The sequence below is a fragment of the Neolamprologus multifasciatus genome, chromosome 3, assembly GCF_963576455.1.
Source record: "Neolamprologus multifasciatus chromosome 3, fNeoMul1.2, whole genome shotgun sequence".
Lineage (NCBI taxonomy): Eukaryota > Metazoa > Chordata > Actinopteri > Cichliformes > Cichlidae > Neolamprologus > Neolamprologus multifasciatus.
Genome location: NC_140441.1, coordinates 11,454,949 through 11,467,627, shown reverse-complemented (window position 1 = coordinate 11,467,627; position 12,679 = coordinate 11,454,949). Strand labels below are relative to the sequence as shown.

At 45.8% G+C, this 12,679-nt stretch overlaps 1 protein-coding gene across 1 annotated transcript in view; it reads right to left on the bottom strand.

Annotated features, from left to right (window-relative positions):
- The window catches only part of efnb3b (ephrin-B3b), a 96,317-nt gene extending 83,864 nt beyond the window's left edge, over nucleotides 1-12,453 (bottom strand). The window contains exon 1 of the mRNA XM_085141553.1: nucleotides 10,839-12,453. Within this exon, the coding sequence (XP_084997679.1) occupies nucleotides 10,839-10,987 (149 nt within the window). The 5' untranslated portion in view covers nucleotides 10,988-12,453. The remainder of the gene's footprint in view (nucleotides 1-10,838) is intronic.
- Nucleotides 12,454-12,679: the final 226 nt, after the last annotated feature.

Here is a 12,679-nt window from a genome sequence, read left to right as displayed (position 1 = left end):
TGTTAAGGTTGACTGCGAGACATGAGGACAAAAGCAAGACGAGAGAGAGGGAGTTTAAAAAACGCTAGAAAGCAGCTCGCACACACAGCGGTGTATTAAAGCCAGAGCTGGGGTATCAGATGATGGGATGTGGAAGGGGCAACAACAATCCACTTCACCACTCTGTCTGTAACAAGATGGATCTTGTTAGAGTTACTTGTGCTAGACAACAAAGCGCTGCAGTGCACTCCATATGTCGCTGCTACAAAAAAGAAAAGAAGCATTTGGAGGCAGTCAGCTAGTTCGCTTTAGTACACGGCCTTAAATCATTGCTTCAGGGTGGAATACTTCTATCGGGAAAATGTCTGCTTTTCAGGAAGTGGGAGAAGCCACCTTGTTTTCGTTTGACAGCCATGCATTTTTGAGTTTATTCATTGCAGGTCTGAAAGGGGTTCATAAACCTGAGACTCTGAATCATTTTTTTTTCCAGTCTCGGTGAACAATGCAGCGCTTCAACTGATGACAAACCGAAAAAAAAAAAAAAAAGGTAACACACTCTTCCTTTTGCAAATTAAAACTAGAACATATAAGCAATTATATGAAACCACATACACTTTGGGATTTTTCTGCTACAGCTTTTCTAGATCTGGTATAACCAGTTATGACTGCAACTAATTGTTCCAGTCTTCAGAATCACACAAACAGGATCCGTGGTGTGAATTACTGGGCTTTTGGAGGATTTAGCAGGAAGTCGACACAGACTTATTGCTTTGCTTTAATATCTCTTTGCGAACAGGGGAAAGGATTATGGGACAAACGCAGAGGCCGCTGGGACTCTGCCCTGCAACATCCAAGTACGTGGCCTGTGATAGGTTATGGGGAAGCGCGGTTGTTTTAGTTAAATAAAACAAAATTAGCTGGTACAAAAACACTAAAAAAATAGCTAGCAAATGAACTCAACATTGTGCACATGTGCGGGAACTGTCTTCAGTTTTCCTCTTTGACCATTTGGTCTAATGAGTCAACACTGCAACCCAAAGGAGATTTAGCATGTCTGTTTTCTGTTAAGACTGAGACGTCTGCACAACTGTGTCAACTGACTTAACAAAGCAGTTTGTGTTAACTATTTATAACCTTTTAGAAAAACTGTGTAAACACCTCTCTGGAAACACATTGAAGTTAGTTAAATGAGCTCATTTCAAACTAATGAAAAGACTAAACAAAGCTATGACAACTTTGTTGCATCGGCTCAATGCTGAGTGGCTCGAGCGGGGGGAAAAAAAATAATGAGCATCAGACTTCGCCACAGAAAGCGCAAAAGATCAGCAAAGATCAAAGAAGCACAGATGAGAAGCGCAGACAAAGGTTGCAGTGGACAGTTTTATTTGTCGAACACTCTGCTTCGCTCTGCTGCAAAGAAGCTTTTGTACCTCTGGCTCCTTGCCTTTCCCATGGCAGGAGGATAACTAAAGAAAAGCAACGCAAACAAACAGAGTAGCTCACGTTACCGGTTAATCCACATATTTTTGACGCTGCCCCCAAGTGGCAGCAGACAGCTACACATGTGCAGAATGAAGAAAACAGCAGCATGTTTTAAGAGGTTTCCAATTATGATTCTGTACACATAGTTTTTATGTCTGATGACCACTGAAGTTACAGCTCAGCCTCTCTTTATATACTTATATGAAGTAACAGCCCAAAGGACGGGGTCGGCGGGATGGCCCCTGAGACCTGAGACGTGCCTATATCGACTTCCATCTCAGCATGTGATTTCTATAAACTCAGATACACTGATAGCGTTCAGTGGCTGCTAAGCTTCCCTCACGTGAGGCCCGTGTGCATCTGAAAGCAGAGGAGTTTAACCTAATCTTACATTTCCATCATAACGATGCATTTTTAATGTCAGTCCCACTTAAATTAAATGTTCTACAGAACCCAGGAAATGGAGCGTGATTTTTTCCCCCCCTCGCGCTGCTCGCCAAGGTCAGTTTCCCCGTAGACTATAGCAACAATGGGCTAATGCCAAAGCCAGATGGACTACGCTTACTGTACGGTCTTTTAACTCCTAATTAGAAGTATGCATATGTGCGCACACACGCGCAAGCATCCGAGAAGCAAGAAAGCGTGAAGGCTGGAAAAATCATCAAGGTGGTGGGAGTCAGCCGTGGAGAATATTGCAAAAGATCTGAGGTAGGAGAAGCAGGACTGTGCATATGTGGAGTAATAAATGTGGCCGTTTATTACTGGGCCGGGTTTCAAGACGACTGGCTGTTATTGCAGAGGGCCATACCAGCACGCAGGGTTCCCCCACCAAAGCCTCTTAGCATGAAGATCATCTCTGACCTATTGTGAGCGAAGAGGGTAAAGATTATCTTAAAGCTAAGATGCTTTGGAGTAACAAGTCCCTACATCTCTCCACACCCCCTTCATCGCCCTCCTCCCTACACACACACACAAATAAAAGCCATGCATCATTTTGTAGCTCAGCACTGAATAGCTGTTCTGCTTTGTAACCGGGCTCCTTGCAGGCAGAGTGATTCATGTCTGCTTACTTTTGCGGCTCCGTGTGCTTTCTGCAAATCTCCGGATAACAGCTTCTTATGCCAAAAATATAAATGTAAAATGAGATATTTAAAGAAAACTCCACCTGTAGCCACTTCATCATTTACAACTACAGCTACTGGCTGGCTGTATCGCATTTCTGGGTCCATTTCGCCGTTCGACTGTGTACTTTTTGTTATCCCCCGACATGATTTGGCAAGATTGCGTTCCACCTAAGCTATCCTGGAGTACAATGAAAAGGAAAGGGTCCCGGTAAATGTCAGGTTTCCGAGTACAGTTCACTCAATCAAAGAATGGGAATGATTGCGGGGGATGAAATCCATCAAAGACGAGGCAGAGACATCATTTGACTGAAGCCTCAAAAGACCAGAATGCAAGTTGACTTTTGAAGACGAAGCATGACTCTTACAACGGCTAAGAAAATCTCTGCCGTATTATTATCCCTGTTTTCGCCCACACACGGCACTGAAAGCAACGCGTGCGTGTAAAATGGTGAAAATCAGAAAGCGCAGCACAAGTCGGCTAAAGCAGATGAGACAAAGCGGGTTCGCCGCTAAATGTAAATTACAGCGCTTTATCCTGGAGTAAAGTGAACTTCAAGTATTGATTGTACAGTGGGAAAGTAGCTTTATTTTAAAAGGAATTGATTTAGCTTTTGGCAAATTAACTCCATCAACACGTTGTTCTGCTACGAAGCATTTGGCATCATTTCTGCCTCCGTGAGCTTGCTTTATGTGAAGTTTAACCACTGCGTGTGTTTGCATCTTATCATATAAACTGTAGAAGTAAATACCAGGAGGGGAAACAGCTGCCAGCCTGTTAATCGCTCCGTGCTAAGTTGATCAAAGAGCTTATTCTGCTCAAAAAGTCAATGAATTCCTTTAAAGCTTACCAGGTTTCACGCTGGACTTCACAGGGATAAATATTATGGGACGTGTCAGTAATGAGAAATGAGGGCCTGGCTCGGTTGAAGTTGAGCAGGAAGCAGCTAGTCATTGTGGTGACCTATAGATCATCAGTCACTCTCGCTAGCTGGGACATGTCACATCATCCAGTACCTCTGTCAGACCTGGTCATGCTGCCAAATAATCCATCTCCCTCTTCGCTGTCTTTCATGCCTGTTTTTTGGGTTTTTTTGGTTCCCTCTCCGAGCCTGTCAGCTCTCTGCTCTCGTCCTGTCTCCTCTATCTTTGCCTCATCTCACCCTGACAACACCCACTTCTTCTATTTTTGCCCTCCTGCTCATATCGGTCGAAGATGTTTGGCAAGGCTTCAGCTGTGACAAGGCACAGCTGTCCGCTGACAAACCCCGCTCATTTGTCTCTCTTGTGTGCAGGCGCACACACGCGCGCTCTCTCTTAGCATTCAGTTACAAAACCATTTTGAGCCTGCGACCAATCAAAGCTCCGCGCTGACGTCCACCGGGAGATGGCGAGGGGAGAGTGATGGAGTTGCGGTGTTGATGAAAGTGACAGGATGTAAAGCCCGAAACTCGAATGCATTCTGGCTGTTGAGAGAGCAAGATAAGGGAAAGGAAAACATTTGTCTTTTGTTTTGCATTTTACAAGTTCTGCGTAACTGTATAGGTCTATGCAAAAGAGGACTCCACCTCAACTGCCTGAGGGGAGAACAGTTGTAAAAGCACCAAACAGGTGTTGCAAAAAATGTTTTTCTACCAGTTAATTTTAGTGCTAACAATCTAGCCTTAAAACATGGAAATGAATTCAGCCGGCGCGCTGAGAATAACTCAGTTTGGTGTCAACAGAAATCAAGACTTGAAACATGTTGTAAACAATGCTGTGGTATTTTGTGGGTGGAGCTACATCAATTACCTGGATGGGCTACTCTTAACTGTTAAAAAGCAGAGACTAGCCAAAAATAGAAAGAGGAAGTACCGTCAGCTCATGCCAGTGTTGCCAACTTAGCGACTTTGTCGCTATATTTAGCGAGTTTTCAGACCCCCTAGCGACTTTTTTTTAGAAAAAAGTCGCTAAAAAAAGACGTGAAAGCGCATATCGCTTTTACTCTCAACAAGCAGCGGGTGCTGTAACGCAGTCAGTTCTTCTTTTACTCTTATGCTGTTTTGTGTATCACAAGGTTTAAAACTACTTATAAACACACACACACAAAGTAACTCCACCAGAGTGCCTATTTCGGGTCACTTTTGCCGGTCCAAGCCCGGGTAAAGGAGCAGGGTTGGAATTGTGACATTAAAAAAAACAATAATTGCTAAAATAAATTTAATTTGTAGTTCTAAATAAACTCTAAATGCATTTAGGACTTTTTTTTACTCACTTTATGTCTCTTCCACGATGTTATTTCTCTCTCCAACAACATAGGTTACAATTACATTAGCATGACCAATTATGCAAATTAGGTGATGACGTCATTTAGCGACTTCTAGGACAACCAATAGCGATTTGCCTTACTGAGGAGTTGGCAACACTGGCTCCTGCAACGAAATGCTAGCTAGCTAGCTAGCTAGCTAGTTAACCAGCTAACAGAGTAGCATATCTTTTTCAGGTAAAACCACACACATGTGTAGCTAGTGTGACATAGCTGACACGTAATTTGAGACTACACTAGTATCTAGAAATTATTTTTTGAGGAAACAAAGATTTCAGCACCACCATAAACCACTTGATGGGAAGCGGATTTGCACATGCCATTTACAGAGCAGCCTAGAGCTCGGGGATCTCAACACGCAGTTTAGTATTCAGGGCACAAACGCACACATGCCACCACATCCTCTCTGTCACAAGGCAGAATCCCGGCACACAAAATGACAAGTGTCAGCTGCCTCCCCGCCGCTATACTAGCTAGTTGTAGCTGCAACAACGTGAGCCCAACCCAAATGTTGTGAGGATGCAGCCGCAGAGCTAGAAGACTCTAAACTGAAGAGCAAAGGAGTTCGGAGGGAGGAGGAGTAAAGAGAAGAAGGGGGCTCGAGGAAGACTCAAGGGCAAATAAAAGGCAGGATAGAAGAGTTGCTCAACACAGTGACAGAGGTTGCCCTTATACTGCACACCCCTCTAGCGTATAAAATCCACACACACTTTGGTACTGGCTTTCCAATCCACCAGTCTGCTCCCTCTGTGTCACCCGGGGGAGGGAGAGGGGGATTGACCTGGCCCAGTCCAAATGCTGCCAGGAGGATTGGATGATCCTGCTTAGAAGGGTGTGCTGTGAAGCAAGCTAATGAGAAGGCCTGTGTGTGTCTGTGTGTGTGTGTGTGTTGGCAGGCCTCGCTCAGGGGTTCTGGGTTCAGCCACCCAGGGCACTCTGCCCGGTGATGTTGGGGACACATGTGACCCCGTCAGACCTCCGGCCTGGATTACTGTTACCACCACTATGCCTGTGAGCGTGTGTGTGTGTCTGTGTGTTTTTGTGAATGCTTGCAGGGAAGAAAGTTGCTTGTTTTTTCATGTGTTCCAACATTTTTCAACCAGCCCAGCCAGCCGCACGCTTTTAATCGCCTTCATCCCAATCATCAGCACTTTTAACAATTACCAAAAATCCCAAAGTCACTTCGAAAAAGTCCAAGGGACCGGGGAAGTAAATTAGTTCTTTAGCTAACCCCAGCATATTTACAACAGCGCTTTATAGCTGTTATGATGTTGATGAATGTGCACGGCCCCTGCCAAATAAACTTATAATTGAGTGATAAAATAATGAATGAATTCCGAGTGGAACAACAGCCCGTGACACGTGCCAATTTCCTCACCTCTACTGTGTGTGTGTGCGCACATCTGCCCTCCTGTCTAGTCTAGTTGTAAAGGTGTGTGTTTATTGCTCACTAGCACACGCTACAAAGGAGATAGATTAGGACCACACACTCTTTACACATGTGTCCAACAGTGATGGGGGGAGGAGGAGGTCGAGCCTCCCGAGGCTCATTTGTGTATAATATGTGTGTGTGTGTGTGTGCATGCAGACGCAATAGATACGTCTGTTTGCATGTCTGTGTTTTCATAGTCAAACCCCTTACCTGTGTGTCCATCTGCCCGAACAAAGGAAGAAGGAAAGAGGGAAAAGGAGAAAAGATTGCTGCCTCTGGTCGTATTGGCTGCCTCCTTTTTCTCCTTCCCCTGGCCTTTCCATTCTGCCACATCAGCTGAAAGCTCTTTTCACAGCTCCTGTTGCTCTCAGCTCGTAAACTTACACACACTCCTTTTTTTCACCGAGGGGGAAGAGTGACGGTAGGAAGAGAGAGAGAGAGCAAGGGAGGGAGGAAACAAGGCGGGGGGGGGGGGGGGGGGGGGGCTTTAACAGGCGGCTCGAGCTCTACGGTCCATATCATTTTAATCTCGCCTCCTCTCTCGGCCACATTCCTTTTTTCTCTGCACTTCTTCCTAAAAATAAGAAGAATAAAAAAAAAACGCTATACCCAGTGGATATTGTCTAATCATTTCGCCCAAGGATACGTGTAGGCTTACCAGGCTCCTGCTTCCTTACCCACACAGCCCGGAAAAAAGCCTCCGAGCATGAATTATTCATGAAGTCAAAACCTACAGGATGGGTGTAAACGGGTGTGGGCTTTTAAATATACAAATAATCTGTAAACGGGTGCTGGAATGCTGCTCCCGTGATATGACCTACTAACACCTATTCCATAATAAGAATAACCTCGTCAACCAAAAACACATTTGTGGCGATGACTCCACCAGTCTCTCTCTCTCTCTGGCGGCTTTTTTTGCAGTTGAAACACTTAGCCTAGTTAGCTAGTCTTTTATCCGGCGCCAATTAGCCAACGATTAATGAATTATTGAGAAACGGGAAGGGTGGCGGTGGTGGGGTGGAGGGGGGATTAAATTTTAATGTGGATCTTAGTTGTATTACAAGTCACCGCGAGCAGCAAACCGGGAGACGCCCACCCTCGGCAGCCGTTTACAATAATCTACAGCCGTTTACGAAAGCGTGGAAAGAGGAGAGGAAAAAAGGGAGAGAGTGCGAGTGAAGGAGGGGTGAATGAGCGCTGAAATCAGACTGCAAAAAGGTTGCAGAAACTACAAAAGTCCATATGTCATGATCAGATGAGTGACCGAAGCCAGCATCCTCGTCTCTGTGTGTGTGTGTGTTTGGGTCACCTGCCACCCTCCCCCCACCCAGTAATGTAAGTTTCGATCTTTCATTAGGGTGGCCGTGTAAGGCCGATAATACGAGATGCTGAGATAAGGATAATATATGTCTGAGGAGGAGCTCTTCCCAAGGTGATCGTTCTGGTTCAGTTCCCTCTTCCTCAAGCAGAACCTGTATTGGCACTTGAGACTTAACTGGTATTGATTTACTTAGGGTTAGGGCCGTCTCCACCCCCCCGCTCTGCTCTCCCCGCCGCTCGGTGTTTCTCTTTCACCTCCCAGCACCTGTCTCTGTTTATATTCCTCCAGGAAGGCTTGTTGTCAGGCTGTGGTAGCATCAACCCGTGGAGGGGTCTATAAAAAAAAGGTGGATGTCCTGGTGCATTCTGATATTATATTTAAGGAATTAATCTGGCAGCTGAGCACCCACCCACCCCCCCTCCCATCCTCCCTCAAAAGCACCCACAGATGCCTGCTTTTCCTCCTCACCTCTGTCATCCCTCACACATTTTTTGGGTGAGTCTGTGGCTGCTGTAGCGTCATAATTAGCGGCTGGATGTGACACATGTTTCCAATTTGCTACGTCTGGTCACTGCACCGAGGTGGGGGTGCAAGAGATAGAGAGAGATGGAGAGTGACAGTAGGGAAAAGAGGGAGAGAATAATAGAGGGACAGAGGAGGGGGGGAAATGAGAAGAGATGCTTTGATTGTGAAATCCCAGGCCAATATGGATGTTTAAAACAATCCACCATGTTTTTCCCTGTTAGTTTACCTCGTTGTTTATTCCAAGGGAAACACCACAATTGCACCGACAGAAAATAACTGCCCTGATTTAAAGCTTTCAGTTGGAACACTTAGCCAGCTCACAAATGATGTGGCACAGATGATAATTGCAAAAAAATAAACAATGTGCCAATATCACAGTTTGCTAGGCTGGTATCAGTCCATACCTGCACTACTGATATTAGGCTGATATTAGAATTTATGCATCCCTGTAGAGAAAAAAGAGAAGCAGTGGATACTGAGGATGGAAGAAAACATGGGAGGAGAGGTGGAGGGGAAGCTGCAAGTGGATGGTCCAAACTTCAAAGAGGCATACGCAGCAAAAGTCCAGAGGTTAACAATGTGACACCCCATTTACTACACAGACAAGATGTGAACCATACGTGTGCTCTGATTGCTGCAGCTTCTGCTTACTTTTCACCTCATTTCTGAAACCACCTGCGTGTGTGTGTGTGTGTGTGTGTGTGTGTGTGTGTGGCTTCCAGAAGCGTGTCCTTGGAAGAAGCAGACTATTTAGACAAGCAGTGGGCTCTTAACATATTTCAGCCCAGGGCCAAAACCTATTCTGCCCCGAGGCAGCCGATACTAGAGTACTGCTCATGTCACGTAGAGAGCAAGGAGAAACAAGTACACGACAGCATGAAAAAGGGCCAAGAAAATAAACTGGAGGAATGACTAAGCTGATTAACTATGAATAGTAAGCTTCGTGAATAAGCTTCATAGTATACAAAGAAAAGGGCTTTTTGTATTTTGGATGGATATATGAGCGAGCAAATCTGTGGAAATGACAGCAGAGTGTGGCGTCAAAGCCACCGCCCGTCTAATTGCGAGCCGGGCCCATTCACTGAGCCCTGACACCCACCTAACACTAAACTCCATTAGGAGACAATAGCGTGGAATCACCTGTAAGGCTTCAAAAGCCCAGGCTGTGAGCTTCTCTGTGGAAATTACCCTCCCGTGTCCAACTCTACTCCCTGTTGGGCGAATCCACCCACTGCTGACAAAAAGCCCTCATTAAGGGCTTCATGCCTGGCTCCACAGCAGGGGCCCACGCACAGTCACATCACATCTGTGGAGAAGTGGAGAAACTGGGCAGGACGTAGCCTCCAGCACACGGACGCATTAAAAACCTGTTAGTATCTGAAAAAGCCCCTGGCATGGGTGTGAGTTAAAGCTGTCTCGGGGGGGCCCGGTTGGCATAAGTGAGTCAATTTTCTCTTGTGTTTTTTTTTTCTCCCTTCTATAAAGTGTATTTAGAAGAAATGGGAGCTATTCTGGAGCGGTGCTCCATGCTGATAGCCTGCACAGAAGCGTTTATCAAGCTGCAAAATATCATTGTTCCAATTTGCCAACAGAAATGTAGCTAGGATTTGCAGAAATGAATCTTTGTGTCACTGAAGGAAAAAAAAAACTTCCCTCTTTTCCCTTCCATACAAGCCGCCTTGTTATTCTCCACCTCCCCTCTTCCACCACCACCTCCTCCTCCTCACAGCCAGCAGGTCCATTCAGACACAGGGAAATTGGCAGAGGTGTGAGAAAAGTGGTGTCAGTCATTAAGGCTGGACAGCAGAGAGGTGTTTAAAATGGCATTTCCTCAGCTAATGCCTGACACCTTCTCCGTGAGGAAAAGGAGGAGGAAAGAAAATGCAAATGAGCTCGGGCAAAGTGTGCAGACTGGGTGTTTGACAGGCCTGAGGTCCAAAAGGAGGAAGGGAGTGCTACCCTGGACTTTAATCAAGGTCATCCAGCAACAGCAATTAGAGCATCACACAAGTCTTTATCATCCTACACACACAGCTTCCATCTACGGCCTTAGAGCTCACGGGGACTTTTAGAGGCGCTGCAGCTGGACCAGGAACAATAATCAGTGTGGCAAATGCAGAGCAGCAGCATTTATCAGATCACAGTTTAGACTGAGCAAACAATACTGAGAGTGAATACAACAATGAGGAATAGTCTTATTTTTTTCTTCTTTAGATACCGCAAAAAACTGCCCAAAAGGAACCCTGACTGAGAAAAATCAGCAGTGTCGGTAAGAGGGGCAGTCTGCTGTAGGCCTGCACTCTGTAACGAATTTCTGACCTTATCCAACAGACGGTGATGAAGGCGCTTTTTTTAAAGACACTCCAACAAGCTGTCAGAATGGGAGCCTTCACAGAAAAATAAAAAATCAATATTCCGAGTTAGGCCTGCACTTTGTGGTGAATTTCTGCCTTTATCCAACTTTATTTTCTTCTTTATCGCCTGTGTCATGTCGCATTACCGCTCAGTAGTGCACTCAGTTTCTTGCGTTCATAAAACGTTTCGTGATTCTCCCGTCGCATGCAATGAAACCACAAAAAAAATCAGTTTTCCCCAAGCATGCTTGGAGAACTTCGAGATCAACCCTACAATTAAGTCAGCCAGTGAAACTGTGAGGTCTGCGAGCGCTCTTACCTTTCGTTCAGGGAATTCCAGTAGATGGGCTCCAGGTTGCTGGCTGTCGTCCCCAGTAAATCCAGTAAGAATACCAGCAGGATCCCCAATCCATTCCCACTTCTTCGACACGCCATCTCAACCCTGACACCCAGCATATGCGGCCCCATTTAAAAGCGAGATCTTTTCTGCGGTTTCGATGCTGTTGCACACGAGGGGGGACTCTCTCAAAACAATAGATGTGCGGCAACAGCCGATCAGGCTATAGGTAGAAGACAGTCAAAGTGTGAAGCCAAAGCCCGCTCTGCACAACCTCATGGATCCGAAATGTGGCAGATTGTAAGCGATCACAGCACACGCACTGAAATGTGCGAGGGGAAAAAGAAACTTGTTCAATCCGCGTGTCTGGGTGTCCAAAAACCGATTTCTGCGCGTCCACAGTTGCACTAATTCTGTGCCAATCCCATGACTTTCCTCGTTAATCTGTCCTTCCCTTTTATTTCTCCAAAAACAGCGCTCCTCGGCTGAAAGGTAACTCCACGGAATCAAAGATATTTAAAAGAAAAAATGATTGCCACCCAGCCTCTAACTCTGTAGCCTTTCGGTGCGCCCTGATTGTCTTTTTTTCCGAACAATGTTCCCTTGTTCTCTGTGCCGACTCTGTGCGATTTCTCTCCCATTACCTTGTTTCCTCGCAAGAATATCTAGCTTCCAGCATATCAGAGAGGAACCGGGGAAAAGAAATACTGTCAGTGTGGCAGAAGGGCGCAATCAAAACCAGGTCAAAAGTGTGAGGGTGAAACGTTTAAAATGGAAAAGATGTTACTCGTGTCCACAGCTCCATCCTCATAAAGACGTGTTGATGCTCGGCGGGTTCAGTCAGTGCGCGTTACAATCCTTAGTGGCCTCTTTATGGAATCAAAAGCAAACACACACGGGTTGTAAATCCTTAATAGACACGCTGAAAAATAATAATCATAAAAAAAAGATCCGAAATCGACGATAAATCCAAGAATCAATTCAAAGAAACTGAGAGGAATAAATCAAAGCGCTAGAAAAGCATCTCCACTCTAATAATGTCACACACAGGCCAACGTGAAAGTTTTGAAGTGATAGAAAGGAAAAAATAATATTAATAATAATAAGATGCGAGTTGTGAGCATCAGTCCCGGCTGGAAATTATCTGATGCGGCGCATCATTTGGAGAGCAGGACGCGTCGCTTCTCGGTCATGGAAAAGCGCTTCATTCGTTATCTCCTCCGTCTCTCTGCCTCAAAATCCCACTGCTTTGACTTGTCCTAACGCTCGCAGCACATTGACAGACCGACTGGCTTGTTTGAGAGGAGGAGGAGGAGGAGGGAAAAAAGGGGCATGGATGAATGGAAAGGAGAAAAAAAATCCCCATCCTCCGACTGGCAGGCAGGGCGCACTGACGGAGCGCAATTCTTCCAGGCTTTTTCGGCGGGGGCGGTATCGAGTCCCTTTCAGCACCTCCTCTTTCCTCCTCCTTTTAGAGTCTCGGCCCCCCTTCTCCCCTCTCCTAACTCGGACCTTTGGACTCCCTGGCACTCTATTCTGCCTCCTTTCAAACGCCGAACAAGAACCCCCTCCACCACCACTAGCTCTCTAAATGCTCACCAACGTGCGCCCCTGAAAGTGACGAAAGAGCAAGAGCGCCCTCAATGTATTGACTAAGCATCACATGTGGCACTGAGGCAGGATTGTATTGGAAAAACACAATCCAGATGCAGTTTTACAAGGATTTTTCATTCAAATGTCCCCGCAAAGCTACTTCCTACAGGAGTGATTACTCGAGACGCAAAGCGCCTTACAGAACAGCAGGAGCTCGCGCTATGAGGCCT